Genomic DNA, 20,790 nt, shown 5'->3' with positions numbered 1-20,790 from the left:
CCGGACAAATATGAGGTAATGCATTTTGGAAGGTCTAATGCAGGTGGGAAGTATACAGTAAATGGCAGAACCCTTAGGAGTATTGACAGGCCCACAGGTCACTGAAAGTGGCAACGCAGGTGGATAAGGTAGTCAAGAAGGCATACGGCATGTTTGCCTTCATCGGTCGGGGCATAGAGTATAAAAATAGGCAAGTCATGCTGTAGCTGTACAGAACTTTAGTTAGGCCACACTTAGAATATTGCATGGAATTCTGGTCGCCACACTACCAAAAGGACGTGGAGGCTTTGGAGAGGGTACAGAAGAGGTTTACTCGGATGTTGCCTGGTCTGGAGAGCATTAGCTATGAGGAGAGGTGGGATAAACTCGGATTGTTTTCACTGGAACAACGGAAGTGGAGGGGCGACATGATAGAGGTTTACAAAGTTATGAGCGGCATGGACAGAGTGGATAGTCAGAAGCTTTTTTCCAGGGTGGAAGAGTCAGTTACTAGGGGACATAGGTTTAAGGTGCGAGGGGCAAAGTTTAGAACGGATGTGCGAGGCCAGTTCTTGCCTGGAACGTGCTGCCTGGGGAGGTGGTGGAAGCAAGTACGATAGCGACATTTAAGAGGCATCTTGACAAATACATGAATAGGATGGGAATAGAGGGATACGGTCCCCGGAAGTGCAGAAGGTTCTAGTTTAGGCAGGCATCAAGATCGGCGCAGGCTTGGAGGGCCGAGTGGCCTGTTCCTGTGCTGTACTGTTCTTTGTTTGTTCTTTGTTCTAGTCCTGTGCTTTGTGAATTCACATTACTGACCAATGTTACATAAATTTACATAGAATATACAGCACAGCGCAGGCCATTCGACCCAACCAGTCCATTCTGGTGATTATGCTTCAATATAGCCTCCTCCTATCCTTCCTCATCTAACTATCCTCTATTCCTTTCTCCCTCATATGCTTATCTTGCTCCCCTTTAAATGCATCCATACCATTCACCTCAACCACTCCCACATGGTAGCAAGTTCCACATTCTCACCATTCTTTGGGTAAAGAAGTTTTTTCTGAATTCCTTATTGCATTTCTTCGTGACTATCTTATATTGATGACCTCTAGTTTTGCTGTTCCCCACAAGCAGAAACACTCTGTATCTACTCTATCAAAACCTTTCATAATTTTAAAGACCTCTATTAGGTCATGCTTCAGCCTTCTCTTTTCAAGAGGATATCCAGTCTATTCATTTTTTCCTGATAGTATTGCAAGGTTATAACTATCATCCTTGTAAATCTCTTTTGAACCCTCCACAAAGCTTCCATATCCCTTTTATATGGCATCCAGAACTACACAGTAGTCTAACCAAGGCTCGATACAAGTTAGCATAACTTCTCTACTTTTAAATTCTATCCATCTAGAAATAAATTTCAGCACTTGGTTTGGTTTTTTTGTGACCTTAATGCCATCTTGTAATTTGTTGCATTCCTCTGCGTTGAGTATCCCTCCCAATTTGGTGTCATCCACAAATTTAGAAATCTTTTGGTTAGAACAGTTCTCTGGCCAGTTCTAACAATGTGATTAATATAATAAAAGCAAAATACTGCAGATGTTGGAAACTGAAATAAAAACAAGAAACGCTGGAAATACTCAGCAGGTCTGGCAGCATCTGTGCAGAGAGAAGCAGAGTTAACATTTCAGGTCAGTGACCTTTCATCAGAACTATTATACAAACTATGTGATTAGCTGGATCCTAGTAGCGAAAACTGGAGGGCCGTGGCATACTGCCCATTACTGAAACTGAGTGTTATTGCACAAGGAATAAAATAATTATGTTGCCCTGTCTAAATGTCGGACTTCAAGTATCTACCCTGCTACATCTAGCTCTGTCCTTCTACCACCCAACGGTAGGCTTGTTGTACGAAGGAATCCTCAATTTGTTTTGAAACTATAGCGGTCAATCAATCTGAACATTCTGCTCTCCACAGTATTAACTAATGAAAACCACCAATAAATTTCTTAAACTTATGACTATTTGACAAACATTGAGCACGTACAGTAAAATAAAAATTCCAGTCCACTGTCGCCCAAGGCCTTCAGACCTTTGCAGTACCCCCCGCCACACCCCCCACCAATAACTTTTGCCATTATTTTGTTACTTTTGACTACTGATTTCTTTGACCCTAATTTTTTTGATGCACAGCTCCCTTCAAAAGGAAGGATTTTTAAAAAAACATTAAAAATTTGTAATGAATACACTTTTGTAGGGATGGAACAGTTCATAGAATCACAGAACAGTACAGCACAGAAGAGGAAATTTGGCCCATCGAGTTTGTAGCAGCTCTTTCAAAGAGCATTCCAGTTAGCCTCACTCCCTTCACTTTACAACTTGTAACCAAAGACGCATTTTTTTACCACAACTATCAGAGGTCTCATCATCCTGTGGAGAATTTTGTCTTTCCTTCTTCTTTCCCATTTCAATGGTGTCCCGGTATTCTTCAACTATAGTGCCTACAAAAATAGAAAGGCAATTTAAAGATTTAAGCATCTGCAAAACTGGATTGCACGGGAAGGATGGAATGGCATGGGACGGGATAGAGGGGGCGGGGGGGGGGGGTATTGAGGGAGGGGTGGATGAGATGATGTAATTGGTTAATTATACAAATTTGACCGTAAATGTTTTGCGGGTCTCTGCTAATTTTAAATAAAACCAATGACTAGCCATGTTAAAAATAATTTCACAAGCATCTATTCCAAACAAAATAACTGAAGGATTTACAGGAATAAAGAATATTGAATATAAGAATTAGAATTAGAATATTACAGCGCAGTACAGGCCCTTCGGCCCTCGATGTTGCGCCGAGCTGTGAAACCATCTGACCTACACTATTCCATTTTCATCCATGTGTCTATCCAATGTCCACTTAAATGCCCTTAAAGTTGGCGAATCTACTACTGCTGCAGGCAGGGCATTCCACGCCCTTACTACTCTCTGAGTAAAGAAACTACCTCTCACATCTGTCCTATATCTATCACCCCTCAACTTGAAGCTATGTCCCCTCGTGTTTGCCATCACCATCCGAGGAAAAAGACGCTCACTATCCACCCTATCTAACCCTCTGATTATCTTATATGTCTCTATTAAGTCACCTCTCCTCCTCCTTCTCTCCAACGAAAACAACCTCAAGTCCCTCAGCCTTTCCTCGTAAGACCTTCCCTCCATACCAGGCAACATCCTAGTAAATCTCCTCTGCACCCTTTCCATAGCTTCCACATCCTTTCTATAATGCGGTGACCAGAACTGCACGCAATACTCCAGGTGCGGTCTCACCAGAGTTTTGTACAGCTGCAGCATGACCTCGTGGCTCCGAAACTCGACCCCCCTACTAATAAAAGCTAACACACCATATGCCTTCTTAACAGCCCTATTAACCTGGTTAGCAACCTTCAGGGATTTATGCACCTGGACACCAAGATCTCTCTGCTCATCTACACTAACAAGAATCTTCCCATTAGCCCAGTACTCTGCATTCCTGTTACTCCTTCCAAAGTGAATCACCTCACACTTTTCCGCATTAAACTCCATTTGCCATCTCTCAGCCCAGCTCTGCAGCCTATCTATGTCTCTCTGTACCCTACAACATCCTTCGGCACTATCCACAACTCCACCGACCTTAGTGTCATCTGCAAATTTACTAACCCACCCTTCTACACCCTCTTCCAGGTCATTTATAAAAATGACAAACAGCAATGGCCCCAAAACAGATCCTTGCGGTACACCACTAGTAACTAAACTCCAGGATGAACATTTGCCATCAACCACCACCCTCTGTCTTCTTTCAGCTAGCCAATTTCTGATCCAAAGCTCTAAATCACCTTCAACCCCATACTTCCGTATTTTCTGCAATAGCCTACCGTGGGGAACCTTATCAAACGCCTTACTGAAATCCATATACACCACATCCACTGCTTTACCCTCATCCACCTGTTTGGTCACCTTCTCGAAAAACTCAATAAGGTTTGTGAGGCACGACCTACCCGTCACAAAACCGTGCTGACTATCTCTAATGTACTTATTCTTTTCAAGATGATTATAAATCCTGTCTCTTATAACCTTTTCCAACATTTTACCCACAACCGAAGTGAGGCTCACAGGTCTATAATTACCAGGGCTGTCTCTACTCCCCTTCTTGAACAAGGGGACAACATTTGCAATCCTCCAGCCTTCCGGCACTATTCCTGTCGACAATGACGACATAAAGATCAAGGACAAAGGCTCTGCAATCTCCTCCCTAGCTTCCCAGAGAATCCTAGGATAAATCCCATCTGGCCCAGGGGACTTATCTATTTTCACCCTTTCCAAAATTGCTAACACCTCCTCCTTGTGAACCTCAATCCCATCTAGCCTTGTAGCCTGAATCTCAGTATTCTCAACAACATTTTCTTTCTCTACTGTAAATACTGACGCAAAATATTCATTTAACACTTCCCCTATCTCCTCTGATTCCACACACAACTTCCCACTACTATCCTTGATTGGCCCTAATCTAACTCTAGTCATTCTTTTATTCCTGATATACCTATAGAAAGCCTTAGGGTTTTCCCTGATCCGATCCACCAATGACTTCTCGTGTCCTCTCCTTGCTCTTCTTAGCTCTCCCTTTAGATCCTTCCTGGCTAGCTTGTAGCTCTCAAGCGCCCTAACTGAGCCTTCACGTCTCATCCTAACATAAGCCTTCTTCTTCCTCTTGACAAGCGCTTCAACTTCTTTAGTAAACCACGGCTCCCTCGCACGACAACTTCCTCCCTGCCTCACAGGTACATACTTATCAAGGACACGCAGTAGCTGCTCCTTGAATAAGCTCCACATTTCGATTGTGCCCATCCCCTGCAGTTTCCTTCCCCATCCTATGCATCCTAAATCTTGCCTAATCGCATCATAATTTCCTTTCCCCCAGTTATAATTCTTGCCCTGCGGTATATACCTGTCCCTGCCCATCGCTAAGGTAAACCTAACCGAATTGTGATCACTGTCACCAAAGTGCTCACCTACATCTAAATCTAACACCTGGCCGGGTTCATTTCCCAGTACCAAATCCAATGTGGCATCGCCCCTGGTTGGCCTGTCTACATACTGTGTCAGAAAACCCTCCTGCACACACTGGACAAAAACTGACCCATCTAAAGTACTCGAACTATAGTATTTCCAGTCGATATTTGGAAAGTTAAAGTCCCCCATAACAACTACCCTGTTACTCTCACCCCTGTCGAGAATCATCTTCGCTATCCTTTCCTCTACATCTCTGGAACTATTCGGAGGTCTATAAAAGACTCCCAACAGGGTAACCTCACCTCTCCTGTTTCTAACCTCAGCCCATACTACCTCAGTAGACGAGTCCTCAAACGTCCTTTCTGTCGCTGTAATACTCTCCTTGATTAACAATGCCACACCCCCCCCCTCTTTTACCATCTTCTCTGTTCTTACTGAAACATCTAAATCCCGGAAACTGAACATTCAACAGATAACAAAGCTGATTTCCAAACACTTGCCATCATAATCACTTTCCCATCTCCCTTACCATACAGAATCCAAACCCCACTACATTAACCATTCATCAGCGGGAAAGAATCTCTCCGCAGTTTGCTCACAAATTCACCCTTAAAACTCCTAACTCCCTTTCCTCTGTGTATTAGCTGTGGCCTTCATGGTGGAGCTCTTGCCTCTGAGTCAGAAGATTGTGCGTTCAAGTCCAACAAAATGTACAAACTCTAGGCTGACATTTTCATGTGGTACTGAATTTTGCAACAGGAGTCTATTGGATGTCTTTTGGACAAGGCATTAAACTGAGGCCCCATTTGCCCTCTCAGGCGTATGTAAAAAGCAGGGGAGTTATCCCTGGTGTCCTGACCAATATTTATCTCTCAACCAATATAACTAAAAACAGATTATGTGGTCATGGTCATATTGCGGCTTGTGGGACCTTGCTGTGTGCAAATTGGGTGCTGTGTTTCCTATACTACAACAATGACTGTGCTTCAAAAGTAGTTAATTGGCTGTAAAACAGTTTGGGACATTGAGGTTGTGTCAGGACCTCTACAACCTCTGCTGCGGTCCATCAGCAAAATTACTCCCTTCTCTGCCTTTGCTGCTCATTCCTATCAAATCACTCATCTTCTCTCATTCCTGCCATTCCCATAGTGGAAACCCCATCTTTGCACCCTGAAGTCAGAAGATTGCAAACTCAAGCACACATAGGAGCAGGAGTAGACCATCCAGCCCATTGAACCTGCTCCGCCATTCAATATCATGGCGAATCATCCACTTCAATGCCTTTTTCCCACACTATCCCCAAATCCCTTTATGTCAATCTTTACTTTAAACATACTCAATGACTGAGCTTCCACAGTCCTCTGGGTTAGAGAATTCCAAAGATTCACAACCCTCGGAGTAAAGAAATTTCTCCTCATCTCTGTCCTAAGTGGCTTCCCCCTTATTTTGAAATTGTGTCCCCTGGTTCTAGACTCCCCAACCAGGGGAAACATCTTACCTGCATCTATCTTGTCTATCTCAAGTATTTTGTAGGTTTCAATGAGATCACCTCACCTTCTTTGAAACTCGAGAGAATACAGGCCCAGTTTTCCCAATCTCTCTTCAGAGCACAGTACAGCCATCCAGGAACAAGTCTGGTGAACCTTCATTGCACTCCCTCGATGGCAATAATATCCTTCCTGAGGTAAGGGGACCAAAACTACACATAGTACTCCAGGTGCGGTCTAACCAAGGTTCTATAGAACTGAAGCAAGATGTACTGTACTCAAATCCTCTTGCGATAAAGGCTCACATACCATTAGCCTTCTTAACTGCTTGCTGCACCTGCATGTTAGCTTTCAGTGACTTATTGACGAGGATACCCAGGTTCCTTTGTACATCTACTTTCTAATCTCTTACCATTTAAGAAATACTCTGCACATCAGTTCCTCCTACCAAAAGTTTCAGTAGGGGAGCATTTCGGGAACAGTGACCATAATTCCGTAAGTTTTAAGGTACTTGTGGATAAGGATAAGAGTAGTCCTCGGGTGAAGGTTCTAAATTGGGGGAAGGCTAATTATAACAATATTAGGCAGAAACTGAAGAATTTAGATTGGGGGCGGCTGTTTGAGGGTAAATCAACATCTGACATGTGGGAGTCTTTCAAACGTCAGTTGATTAGAATCCAGGACCAGCATGTTCCTGTGAGGAAGAAGGATAGGTTTGGCAAGTTTCGGGAACCTTGGAAAACACGGGATATTGTGAGCCTAGTCAAGAAGAAAAAGGAAGCATTCGCAAGGGCTGCAAGGCTGGGAACAGACGAAGCCCTGGAGGAATATAAAGACAGTAGGAAGGAACTTGAGCAAGGAGTCAGGAGGGCTAAAAGGGGTCATGAAAGGTCATTGGCAAACAGGATTAAGGAAAATCCCAAGGCTTTTTATATCTATATAAAGAGCAAGAGGGTAACCAGGGAAAGGGTTGGCCCACTCAAGGACAGATGAGGGAATCTATGTGTGGAGCCAGAGGAAATGGGCGAACTACTAAATGAGTACTTTGCATCAGTATTCACCAAAGAGAAGGACTTGGTGGATGATGAGTCTAGGGTAGGGAGAGTAGATAGTCTCGGTCATGTTGTTATCAAAAAGGTGGTGGTGTTGGGCGTCTTGCAAAGCATTAAGGTAGATAACTCCCCAGGGCCTGATGGGATCTACCCCAGAATACTGAGGGAGGCAAGGGAAGAAATTGCTGGGGCCTTGACAGAAATCTTTGTATCCTCATTGGCTATAGGTGAGGTCCCAGAGGATTGGAGAATAGCCAATGTTGTTCCTTTGTTTAAGGGTAGCAAGGATAATCCAGGAAATTATAGGCTGGTGAGCCTTACGTCAGTGGTAGGGAAATTATTAAAGAGGATTCTTCGGGACAGGATTTACTCCCATTTGGAAACAAACAAACTTATTAGCGAGATGCAGCATGGTTTTGTGAAGGGGAGGTCGTGTCTCACTAACTTGATTGAGATTTTTGAGGAAGTGACGAATATGATTGATGAAGGAAGGGCAGTGGATGTTGTCTATATGGACTTCAGTAAAGCCTTTGACAAGGTCCCTCATGGCAGACTGGTACAAAAGGTGAAGTCACACGGGATCAGAGGTGAGTTGGCAAGATGGATACAGAGAACTGGCTCGGTCATAGAAGACAGAGGATAGCAGTGGAAGGGTGCTTTTCTGAATGGAGGGCTGTGACTAGTGGTGTTCCGCAGGGATCAGTGCTGGGACCTTTGCTGTTTGTAGTATATATAAATGATTTGGAGGAAAATGTAGCTGGTCTGATTAGTAAGTTTGTGGATGACACAAAGGTTGGTGGTGTTGCGGGTAGTGATGAGGATTGTCAGAGGATACAGCAGGATATAGATCGGTTGGAGACTTGGGCAGAGAAATGGCAGATGGAGTTTAATCCGGACAAATGTGAGGTAATGCATTTTGGAAGGTCTAATGCAGGTGGGAAGTATACAGTAAATGGCAGAACCCTTAGGAGTATTGACAGGCAGAGAGATCTGGGCGTACAGGTCCACAGGTCACTGAAAGTGGCAACGCAGGTGGATAAGGTAGTCAAGAAGGCATATGGCATGTTTGCCTTCATCGGTCGGGGCACAGAGTATAAAAATTGGCAAGTCATGTTGCAGCTGTACAGAACTTTAGTTAGGCCACACTTAGAATATTGCGTGCAATTCTAGTCGCCACACTACCAGAAGGACGTGGAGGCTTTGGAGAGGGTACAGAAGAGGTTTACTAGGATGTTGCCTGGTCTGGAGGGCATTAGCTATGAGGAGAGGTTGGATAAACCTGGATTGTTTTCATTGGAACGACAGAGGTGGAGGGGCGACATGATAGAGGTTTACAAAGTTATGAGTGGCATGGACAGAATGGATAGTCAGAAGCTTTTTCCCAGGGTGGAAGAGTCAGTTACTAGGGGACATAGGTTTAAGGTGCGAGGGGCAAAGTTTAGAGGGGATGTGCGAGGCAAGTTCTTTAGAGGGTGGTGAGTGCCTGGAACTTGTTGCCGGGGGAGGTGGTGGAAGCAGGTACAATAGTGACATTTAAGAGGCATCTTGACAAATACTTGAATAGGAAGGGAATAGAGGGATACGGTCCCCGAAAGTGCAGAAGGTTTTAGTTTAGGCAGGCATCAAGATCGGCGCAGGCTTGGATGGCCGAATGGCCTGTTCCTGTGCTGTACTGTTCTTTGTTCAAAATGGATAACCTCAAATTTTTTGCACATTATATTCCATCTGTCACGTTCTTGCCCACTCACTAAGTCTGTCCAAATCCCCTTGAAGCAGCCTTGAATCTTCCTCACAACACACATTCCCACCTCGTTTTGTGTCATTTGCAAACTTGGAAATATTACATTTGGTCCCCACATCCAATCATTGATATACATTGTCCACAGCTGGGGCTCAAGTACCCCACTTGTGATACCCCACTTGTCACAGCCTGCCAACATGAGAATGACCCTTTTATTCCCACTGTTTTCTGCCTGTTAATCAATCCTTAATCTATTCCAGTATATTACTTGCTATCCCATGCGCTTTAATTTTGCTAATCAACCTCCTGAGGGGTCTTTATCAAAAGCCTTCTGAAAATCCAAGTATACTACATCCACCAACTCCCATTTATCAATCCTGTCAGTAACATCCTCAAAAAACTCCAATAGGTTCATCAAACATGATTTCCCATTCATAAATCCATGTTGGCTATGCCCAATCAGATCATTATTATTAAAGCGTCCATTTATCACATCCTTTAGAACAGATTCTAACATTTTCCCTACTACTGATGTAAGACTAACAGGTCTGTAACAGGTCCGCTCAGTCCGCAAGCAGGACCCTGAGCTTCCGGTTGCTTGCCATTTCAACACTCCCCCCTGCTCTCATGCTCACATCTCTGACCTGGGATTGCTGCAGAGTTCCAGTGAACATCAACGCAAGCTCGAGGAACAGCATCTCATCTACCAATTAGGCACACTACAGCCTGCCGGACTGAACATTGAGTTCAATAATTTCAGAGCATGACGGGGCCCCCCCCCCCCCATTTTACTTTCATTTTTAGTTATTTTTTCTTTTTTACAATCTTTCTTTTTTTTTTGCATTTATTTCATTTCATCTTAGTTTGTTCAGTTTGCTTACCCACTGTTTTTTTTTCATGTTTGCACTTGCTGCTGTTCAATCTTCAGTCCGTTAAGACCTTATCTGTATTAATGCTTTGTCTTTCAACACACCATTAACATATTGTTTGCCTTTGCTCCATGACCTTTTGGTCAGCTATGTGGCCTTGTCCAATCTACACCTTCTCCTTTGTTATCTCTTGCCCCACCCCCACCTCACTTGCTTATAACCTGTGACATTTCTAATATTTGTCAGTTCCGAAGAAGGGTCACTGACCCGAAACGTTAACTCTGCTTCTCTTTTCACAGATGCTGCCAGATCTGCTGAGTGGTTCCAGCATTTCTTGTTTTTATTTTATATTAGGTCTGTAAATCCCTGTTTTCTCTCTCCCTCCCTTCTTAAATAGTGAGGTGACATTTGCTACCTTCCAATCTGTAGGAACCATTCCAGAATCTATAGAATTTTGGAAGATGATCACCAGTGCATCCACTATCTTCATAACTACCTCTTTCAACACTTTGGGATGTCGAATATCAGGTCCTGGGGACTTATCAACCTTCAGCCCCATTAATTTCTCCAATACAACCTTCTTACTAATACTAATTTCCTTCAATTCCTCATTCTCCCTAGTCACTTAGAACACAACTGGTCCAGTCATCCATCACCAGATCTGATTTAACTATGCTACACAGCCACTACTCCAAGGTCATCCTGGAGGACAAGGCTAACTAAAGACTCCTTTTGTCCATGGGCTACATCCTCTTCAAAATACCTTTTCCCCATTGACCCCTCCCTCACATCAAAAACCAACTGTTTTCATCTGCAAGATTGAAAGCAGCCATGAAGTGGACCCTGCTGTTTCTTTCCCTCAGCTTTGCACCCATTCTTGCCCTGATCCTCTGCCACTCTGCATTTTCTCTCCCATCACCAGCGTGCCCTCCCCCCAACTGCCCTTTCCAAACATTGTTCTCCCACCTCCTGCTCCCTTAATTCCACTTCTCACACAATTATCCCTCCTGGTCCATGCTGACTGAGTGTTAATGGTTTACTTTTCTAAGGCACCATCCACCTCCTCTTCCAAACCATCATCCCATTCCTCCAAAAAAACCTTCACCCACCCATCTTCTCCACATACCACCCCATCTTTAACATTTCTTTGTACCCCAAGGTCTTTGAACACCATCCCATCTAATTCCACGCTCATCTCTGCCTAAACTCCCTATTTAAGTGCCTTCAGTTGGTTTCTGCTTACAACACAGAGTGTGTTGCAAGGTTGACAGCTCATAATCTGGACTGAAAATACAATGCAGTAATGGGGGAGTGCAACGTTATTGGAGGTTCCAGACTGTTCGCAACTTGAAGTAATATTTGACCCCGCGTTAAGTTTCCAACCTCATAATTGTGCCATCACTAAGACCACCCATTTCCACCTCTAACATCGCCTGACTTTGTCTCCGTCTCAGCTCATCTGCTGCTGATACCCTTATTCATGCCTTCATTACCTCGAGACTTGATTATTCCAACGCATTCCTGGCTGGTATCCCACATTCTACCCTCCGTAAACTTGAGTCAGCCAAAACTCTGCTGCCCGCCTCTTAACTCACACCAAGTCCCGTTCATCTATCACCCCTGTGTTCGCTAACCAACAGTGGCCCCCAGTCGAGCAACGTCTTGATTTAAAAATTCTCCTCATCCTTGTTTTCAAATTCCTCCCCCTCCCTATCTCTGTAATCTTTTCCAGTCCCACAACCCTCAGTGATATCTGCGCTCCTCTGATTCTGGCCTCTTGAGCATCCCCGATTTTAACCGCTCCACCATTGGTGGCTGTGCCTTCAGTTGCGAAGACCCTAAACTCTGGAATACTTTCCCCACACCTCTCTGCCTCCCTTTCCTCTTTTGAGACACTCCTTAAAACCTACCTCTTTAATCAAGCTTTTGGTCATTTGACCTAATATCTCATATGGCTCAGTGTCATATTTTGTTTTATAAAATGCTCCTGTGAAGCGCCTTGGGACGTTTTATTATGTTAAAGACACTCTATAAATATAAGTTGTTGTCACTGCTCCATTGTACAGATGAGAACATAACCAGAGGTTCCATCTGCCTATTCATAGCTCGTGGATGATATTTGAAGAGGAGCAGGGAACTCTTCCTGTGTTCTGTCCAATAGTCCTTCCAGAACCAATACAATCAAAACAGTTACGTGGTCATTCTTCTCATTTCGGTTTGTGGAATTTTGGTACTGAATTTCCACCCTATTTGCTTACATAAAAAGTAACTCAATGTGTTTTAGAAGTGGTCTTATTTCAGTGAAAGAAAATTGAACTTTGATCTAACAGGATAGATACAAATTAGTATCATGGCATCTTCAGGAAACCCACTGTAACTGTATAACAGCCTGCATTTATACAAGTGCTTAATGAAGTAGTAAAGCATCCCAAGGCGCTTCGCAGGAGCACAATCAGACAAAAATTGACAACATTACAACAGCTAACCAAACACTTGGTCAATGAGGAGGGAGAGGTGGAGTGGTTTAGGGAGGGAATTCCAGAGCTTAGGGCTTAGACGGCTAAAGCCAAAACACCAATGAGATACAAAAAAGGTCAGAATTGGAGGAGTGCAGTGATCTAAGGGTTGTAAGGTTGGAGGCGGTTAGAGATAGGGAGGGCCAAAACCATGGAGGGTTTGAAAACAAGGATGAGCATTTTAAAATCAAGGTGCTGCTGGACTAGGAGCCAATGCAGAATAGCAGCTTAGGGCCAAGGTGGTTGAAGGTGGCTGAAGAGCACATGGATCTCTGCATTTGTCAACTACTGACTCTGCAATGTAGTTCAAACATTCTCATGCACCAAAAACATTTGAAGTATAGCTATTTTGAGCAAAGGAAAACTATGAAAAGGTCTCATGGCTGAAAATAACCCACTCTGCGCATCCTTCATGATTTATCAACTTAGCAGAATAGAACATCTATTGCGCTATTCAATAAAAAGGTTATGGACATTCTCTCAGCCATTCATTTTTGATGCATAATCTTCCTTCATTTCTGTTGTAAAACCACAAAAAGGTCATGAACAATCCACACCCACAATATGTCAATTATTATTATGCTGGCACACAACACAGAAACCAACCCCATCGTTAGAAAACAGCATAAAGGCTGACAGTTCATTGACAAAAACAAAAGGCTGGAGTGGCACTGTAACTAACACTCCACTTTAAATGAACAGAAATGTATATCCTGCTCTACTGCTTTGGGCAAATGTAAATCAAAAGAAAATCATCTAAGTCTTTTTGTTTCAACTTTGTTGGTCAGAATTTACACTTAACTATTAGATTAATGCATAAAAACACTGAAAGCACTCTACAAGAGAAAGAAATTGAGCAGGAATTCGAAGAGGAGTTTGGGAAGTGATCACAGGTAGGAAAAAGTTGAAGAATGAACTTACACATTGTCACAGCTCAGTACATCCTTCGGCTATCCCAAAGCACTTCATATGTAGTGAATTATATTTCAACAGCAAGTATGCAAACAACAGTGACTGCATTTCAAGAGATAGATTTTTGAGAAGAGATGAAGAAAAGCAAAAGGTTTGATGAGTGCAGATTGTGATGGATGAAGACGAAGCAACAATGATGGAGTGGATGGGGCCAGGCGACATAGCTATCTAGATGTAAGAGTGGAGGATTCAAGCTAGGGTCAGAGAAAACTGCAGAGAAACTACATGACAAGGCCACGGAAGAATTTATAGAGGAAGGTGAGGATTTCTAAATCAATGGATGGGAAGCAAGTGGAGGTCAGCAAAGATTGGGGTGGGTAGGTGCTTGAGAGTTCATTTGGGATAGGATGCAGATGGAGAAATAGCTAAATGCCATTTTCCAACCCCTGCCTTAAAGAGTCCAGCCAACATCCACTTGCCAAAAGGCAACTGTTTGTGCACAGTTTTCAATAGTTTAAGCAGCACTATGTATATACCTGAAATAAAAACAGGAAATGCTCAGCAAGTCAAGCAGCATCTGTGGGGAATGAGAAACAGAGTTAACGTACCTTTCATATTAAAGACCTTTTAGAGATGGCCATTTTCCTGGTAAGGTCCTCATCTCCATTCCCTTAAGTCCAAGGGACACAGACTTGAACAGATATGGTGGACAACTGGTTTAGCCATTCACCATCAGATCTGGCTAGACCACATAAAGCATGAACAGATCTTGCTCTCATCTGCCAGAACTGCTCACTAATCTGGAATGCAAAGATAACCCCCAGCATATTTTCTCCACTATAAACCATCTTCAGCACCTCTCCCTTGTCTCCTCTACCCTCATCTCCAAGTGCGAGGTGCTCATGGACTTATTTGAGACCATCTGATCAACTGCCTCTGCCGCTCCCCTCCTTTTCCCTAGCCCACCTGGTCAAAATTTCCTCAAGGCTCACTGCTGCCCTCGGATCTTTCTCTAGTTTCTCTCCTATCTCCCCTCATCCCCTTTCAAAGATCTTGTCCACAAGAACTACCTCCCGCTTTCTCAACCGGATTCACATAAAACTGATCACTCAGCTTCCATGCCTGGTTCCCATGTTAGCCAACACTAAAAAAGCAAAATACTGCGGATGCTGGAAATCTGAAATAAATTCCAGCATTTCTTGTTTTTAATCCGTTAACCAATATTGTTAACGGTTCTCTTCTAGGTACTGTTCCCCTCTCCTTCAAATCTGTCATCACCCCTTCTCAAAAAACCAACCCTTGACCCCTCTGTCCTTGCATACTACCGTCCTATCTCCAAATTCCCATTCCTCTCCAAAGTCCTTGCACGTTGTCGCCTCCCAAATCAGTGCCCAACTCCATGTTTGAATTCCTCCAATCAGGTTTCTGCTTGTCACAGTATCAAAACTGCTCTCACCAAAGTCACAGATGACATCCTATGTGGCTGTGATAAAGGTAGCCTATCCCTCCTCATCCTTCTCAACTTGTCTGCAGCCTTTGACACAATTGATCACACCATCCTCCTCCAACGCCTCTCCACATCCAATTGGGTGGGACTGCTCTCACCTGGTTCAATTCTTAACTATCTAATTGTAGCCAGAGTCATCTGCAACAGTTTTTCTTTTCGCAGCCCACCATGACATCTGGTATCCTACAAGAATCTATCCTTGGCTTCCTGCTCTTTCTCATCTAAATGTTGCCCCTTGGCGACATCATCTGAAAACACTACGTTAGTTTTCACATGTATACTGATGACACCCATCTCCATCTTAGCACCACCTCTCTCGATTCCTCCATTGTCTCTAAATTGTCAGACTGCATGGCCAATATCCAGTACTGGATGATGAACAGAAATTTCCTCCAAATAAATATTGGGAAGACCAAAGTCATTGTCTTCGGTTTTTGCCACAAACTCTGCTCTCCAGCCACAAACTCCATCCCTTCTCTGGCAACTGTCTAAAGCTGAACCAGACGGTTCGCAACCTTGATATCATATTTGACCCCGGATGAGCTTCCGAAAACACATATCTGCACCATCACTAAGACAGGCTATTTCCACCTCCTTAACATCTCCTGACATTGCCTGGCCTCAGCTCAACCTTTAAGATGCTCCTTAAAAGCTATGTCTTGGACCAATCTTTTGCTCAGCTTCCCTATTATCTGATGTGGCTCACTATCATACTTTGTTTCATAATGCCCCTGCAAAATGTGTTGAGACTTATTAGGTTAAAAGTGCTATATAAATACAAGTTGATGTTGCTGAAGTAGTCATCAACCTGAAGTGTTAGCTTCATTTCTCGCCAACTGTTGGCAGTTTTCAATTTTCTGTTTAGCTTGCTTGTAGACACCTGCATGTATATAGGATCTTAAAAGCACAATAATCCCTTCCCTCAACAAACGTTATGCATGGCAACTTTACAAATGTAAATCCAAAAAACAATATCTACATTGTGGAAAGATGATAATTTTATAAAATGAAGAAACTAAGAGGCCTTTGAATCACATGCATTAGGAGTGAGTCACTCGTGTTGGTTTAAACGTGACTTACTGTGGATGCCACTGATGATTTAAACACCACTTCATGTTTTGAGACGCTACAATCCACCTTGGACCTTGACGCCCAGCATTACCCCGAATCCTTTCTAACTGCTCGTTCCCTGCCATATGTGGCCCAATTGCCTGTGGATCAAAGCCCCAAATACCATGGGGCACAGAATTCGCCCATTCTGAACTTAAGCAGAGTACCAAACAACTGATATTTAAATAAGAACAAATGTAAAGGGAGCAGCAATAGGCCACTTGACCCCTTGAGACTGCTCCGCCATTCAATAAGATCATGGCTGATCTGATTGTAACCTTAACTCCACATTCCCACCTACCCCCAATAACGTTTCACCCCCCACCCCCCTTGCTTATCAGGAATCTACCTCTGCCTTAAAAATATTTAAAGACTCTGCTTCCACTGCCTTTCGAGGAAGAGTTCCAAACACTCAACAACCCTCAGAGAAAAAATTTCTCCTCATCTGTCTTAAATGGGCAACACCTTATTTTTAAATAGTGACCCCTAGTTCTAGATTCTCCCACAAGGGAAAACATCCTTTCCACATCCCCTCTGTCAAGACCCCTCAGGATCTTATGTGGTTCAATCAAGATGTCTCTTACTCTTCTAAACTCCAGCGGATACAAGCCAAGTCTGTCTAACCTTGCCTCACAAGACAACCTGCTCATTCCAGGTATTAGTCTAGTAAATCTTCTCTGAACTGCTTCCAATGCATTTACATCCTTCCTTAAATAAGCAGACCAATACTGTACACAGTACTCCATATGTGGTCTCACCAATGCCCTGTATAACTGAAGCATTACCTCCCTACTTTTGTGTTCAATTCCCCTCGCAATAAATGATAACATTCTATTAGCTTTCCTAATTACTTGCAGTACCTGCATCCTAACCTTTTGTGATTCATGCACTAGGACACCCAGATCCCTATGCATCTCAGAGCTCCGCAATCTCTCACAATTTATTTAGATATGTTTCTTTTCTATTCTTCCTGCCAAAATGGACAATTTCACATTTTCCCACATTATACTCCATTTGCCAGATTTTTGCCCACTCACTTAACCTATTTATATCCCTTTGTAGCCTCCTTATAGTCTCTTCACAACTTACTTTCCTACCTATCTTTATGTCATCAGCAAAGTTAGCAACCATATCTTAGGTCCCTTTTTCCAACTTATTTATATAAATTGGAAAAAGCTGAGACCCCAGCACCGATCCCTGCAGCACAACACATTACATCTTGCAAACCAGAAAATGACCCATTTATGCCGACTGTTTCCTGTTAGCTAGCCAATCTTCTATCCATGCCAATATGTTGCCCCTTACATCATGAGCTTTTATTTTCCACAATAACCTTTGATGTGGTACCTTATCAAATGCCTTCTGGAAATTTAAGTACAGTACATCCACTGGTTCCCCTTCATCAACAGCACAAGTTACTTCTTCAAAGAACTCCAATAAATTGGTTAAACATAATTTCCCTGTCACAAAACCATGCTGACTCTGCCTGATTATCTTGAATTTTTCTAAATGCCCCGCAATAACAGCTTCTAACATTTTCCCTAAGACATATGTTAAACTAACTGGACTGTAGTTTTCTGCTTTCTGTCTCCCTTTTTGAATAAAGGAGTTACATTAGCTATTTTCTAATCTAGGAATTTTTGGAAAGTTAAAACTCAATGCATCAACTATCTGACACACCACTTCTTTTAGGACCCTAAAATGAAGTCCATCAGGATCCAGGGACTTATCAGCCCGCAGCTCCAAAAATTTGCCTTGGTGATTGTAATTTTGAGTTCCTCCCTCCCTTCCATTTCCTGATTTACAGCTACTTCTGAGATGTTACTTGTATCCTCGATATTCAAATATCTATAGAAATTCTATTTGTTTTTATATTTCTAGATAGCATTCTCACATACTCTAACTTTCCCCTCATCAATCTTTTAGTCATTCTTTGCTGTTTTTTATATTCCATCCAATCTCCTGACCTGCCACCCAGCTTTGTATAATTATATGCTTTTTCTTTGATACTACCTTTAACTTTTTTAGTTAACCACGGATAGTGGGGCCTCCCCTTGGAATTTTTCTCTCATTGAAACGTATCTATTCTGTGTATTCTGAAATACCCCCTTAAATGTCGGACACTGCATTTCTATTGACCTATCCCTTAATCTAATTTTCCAGTTCAGTTTAGCTTTCATGCCCTCATAATTGCCCTTATTTAAGTTTAAAATACTAATCTTGGACCCATTATTCTCTCGCTCAAACTGTATGTAAAATTCAATCATATTACGATCACTGCCATCTAGGGGCGCCTTCACTTTGAGGTCATTAATTAATCCTATCTTGTTGCACAATACCAGGTCTCTTTTAGCCTGCTCTCTGGTTGGCTCCAGAATGTGCTGTTCTAAGAAACTATCCTAAAAACATTCTATCAATGTCTCATCTAGGCTACCTTTGCCCATCTGATTTTTCTAGCCTATATATAAATTAAAATCCCCTATGATTATTGCCGTACCTTTCTGACAAGCTCCTATCATTTCTTCCTTTATACTCTGTCCTACCGTGTGGTTACTGTTAGGAGATCTGTACACCACTCCTACAAGTGACTTCTTGCCAGCATCATCTCTCATCTCTACGCAAACTGCTTCTACATCCTGGTTTCCTGAACTTAAGTCATCCCTCTCTAATGTGCTAATACCATCATTAATTAATAGAGCCACCCCTCCAACTTTTCCTAGCTTCCTGTCCTTCCTAAAATGTCACGCACCCTTCAATGTTCAGGTCCCAATCTATGTCATCCTGCAATGGCTATCAGATCATACTTATTTATTTATATTTGTGCTCTCAGTTGATCTGTTTTGAATGCTATGGGCATTCAGATACAGAGCCTTTAGTTTTGTCCTTTTATTATTTTTGTAACACCTAGCCTTGACTGCTGATTTACTTTTAGATTTGTACTCTCTGTCCCTTCCTATCACGGTCTGTTTATCAATTCCCATATTAATAACTTTCTCTCTTGCCTTGTCTCTACTCTTTGATTTATCACATTTTCCCAAATTTGATCTCTTTAAAACCCTGTCTATTTCCCTAGTTATTCAGCTCACTCAAACACCAGCCCCAGCACACTTCAGGTGTAGACTGTCCCAACAGCACAGCCCCCACTGTCCCCAGTACTGGTGCCAATGCCCCACAAACTGGAACCCACTTCTACCACACTAGTCTTTGAGCTATGCTTTCATTTCTCTAATCTTATTTGCCCTATGCCAATTTGCACATGGCTCGGGTAATAATTCAAAGATTATTACCCTTGAGGTTCTGCTTCTTAATTTGGTGCCTAGCTCCTCATAATGACTATGCAGAACCTCCTTTCTTGTCCTGCCTATATCACTGCTACCTACCTGGACCATGATGACTGGATCCTCCCCCTCCCACTGTCAGTTCCTCTCCAGCCCAGAGCAGATGTCCTGAACCCTGGCATCGGGCAGGCAACACAGCCTTCTGGACTCTCACTGTTTGTTGTACAGAATGGTGTCTATCCTCCTAACTATACTGTCCCCTACTACCACTATATTGCTACTTACTTTTCCCTGCTTGAATGGCTTCCTGTACCACGGTGCCATGGTCAATTAGCTCTTCCACCCTGCAGCCCCCCCTCTCATCCAAGCAAGCTGAAAGAACCTCAACTGTTGGATAATTGCAAAGGCTGAGGCTCCTGCACTCCTGGGTCCCCTTACCTACCTCAGCTATAGCCACACTCTCCTGTCGCTGACCACCGACCAAATCAGAAGACCCTATCCTAAGGGGTGTGACCGCCTTCTGGTACAAAGTGTCCAGGTAACTTTCCCCCTCCCAGATGCATCGTACCTTTAACCTAATAAAATGTACCAAGGCTCTTCACAGGAGCATTTTAAAACAAAATCTCACAATGAGTCACATAAGGATATAACAGGGCAGGTGACCAAAAGCTTGGTCACTGAAGTCAGTTTTAAGAGGTGTTTTAAAGGAAGAAAAAGAGATAGAGAGAGATATAAGGAGGGAATTCCAGGGCTTAGGGCCTAGAAAACTAAAGGCACAACTACCGATGGTAGAGCGATTAAAATCAGGGATGCACAAGAGGCCAGAATTAGATGAACACAGATATCTCGTTGTGGGACTGGAGGAGATGACAGAGATAAGGAGGGGCGAGAGCATGCAGGGATTTGAAAACATGGACGAGAATTTTAAAATCAAGACGTTGCTTGATTGGGAGCCAATGCAGCTCAGCGAGCACAGGGGTGATAGGGGAACGGGACTTAGTGTGAATTAAGACAGGGGCAGCAGAATTTTGGATAACCTCAAGTTTAGAGAGAGTAGAATGTGGGAGATCAGCCAGGAGTGCATTGGAATAGTCAAGACTAGAGTAACAAAGGCACGAATGAGGTTTTCAGCAACAGGTGAGCTAAATTTACAAACACATATAAAGAAATAAATTTAAATAAAGTGAGCCGGGACGCTCAAACCCTGTGATGACCACCTTACCGGCTACTCTTCAGCCCTGACGCCGCACGGTGGCTCCAGGCCGCCAATAACGTTCATCATTACACATGCGC

General features: G+C 43.1%; 1 protein-coding gene across 5 annotated transcripts in view; it reads right to left on the bottom strand.

Moving 5' to 3' along the window:
- Positions 1-20,790, bottom strand: part of usp16 (ubiquitin specific peptidase 16) — a 58,883-nt gene extending 38,093 nt beyond the window's left edge. For 2 of the 5 annotated variants that reach the window (XM_068040506.1, XM_068040507.1), the window contains exons 1-2: positions 14,211-14,232; positions 2,391-2,486 (exon numbers count right to left, since the gene is read on the bottom strand). In XM_068040506.1, the coding sequence (XP_067896607.1) occupies positions 2,391-2,486; positions 14,211-14,217 (103 nt within the window). In that variant the 5' untranslated portion in view covers positions 14,218-14,232. Of the gene's footprint in view, positions 1-2,390; positions 2,487-6,579; positions 6,705-14,138; positions 14,180-14,210; positions 14,233-20,719 lie in introns of those variants that run through there. The other 3 variants (XM_068040511.1, XM_068040509.1, XM_068040508.1) reach the window with 3 other exon arrangements.

The sequence above is a fragment of the Heterodontus francisci genome, chromosome 10, assembly GCF_036365525.1.
Source record: "Heterodontus francisci isolate sHetFra1 chromosome 10, sHetFra1.hap1, whole genome shotgun sequence".
In the NCBI taxonomy this organism is placed as follows: domain Eukaryota; kingdom Metazoa; phylum Chordata; class Chondrichthyes; order Heterodontiformes; family Heterodontidae; genus Heterodontus; species Heterodontus francisci.
Note: the sequence above shows the minus strand (reverse complement) of the source record. Positions and strands in the feature narration are given on the sequence as shown.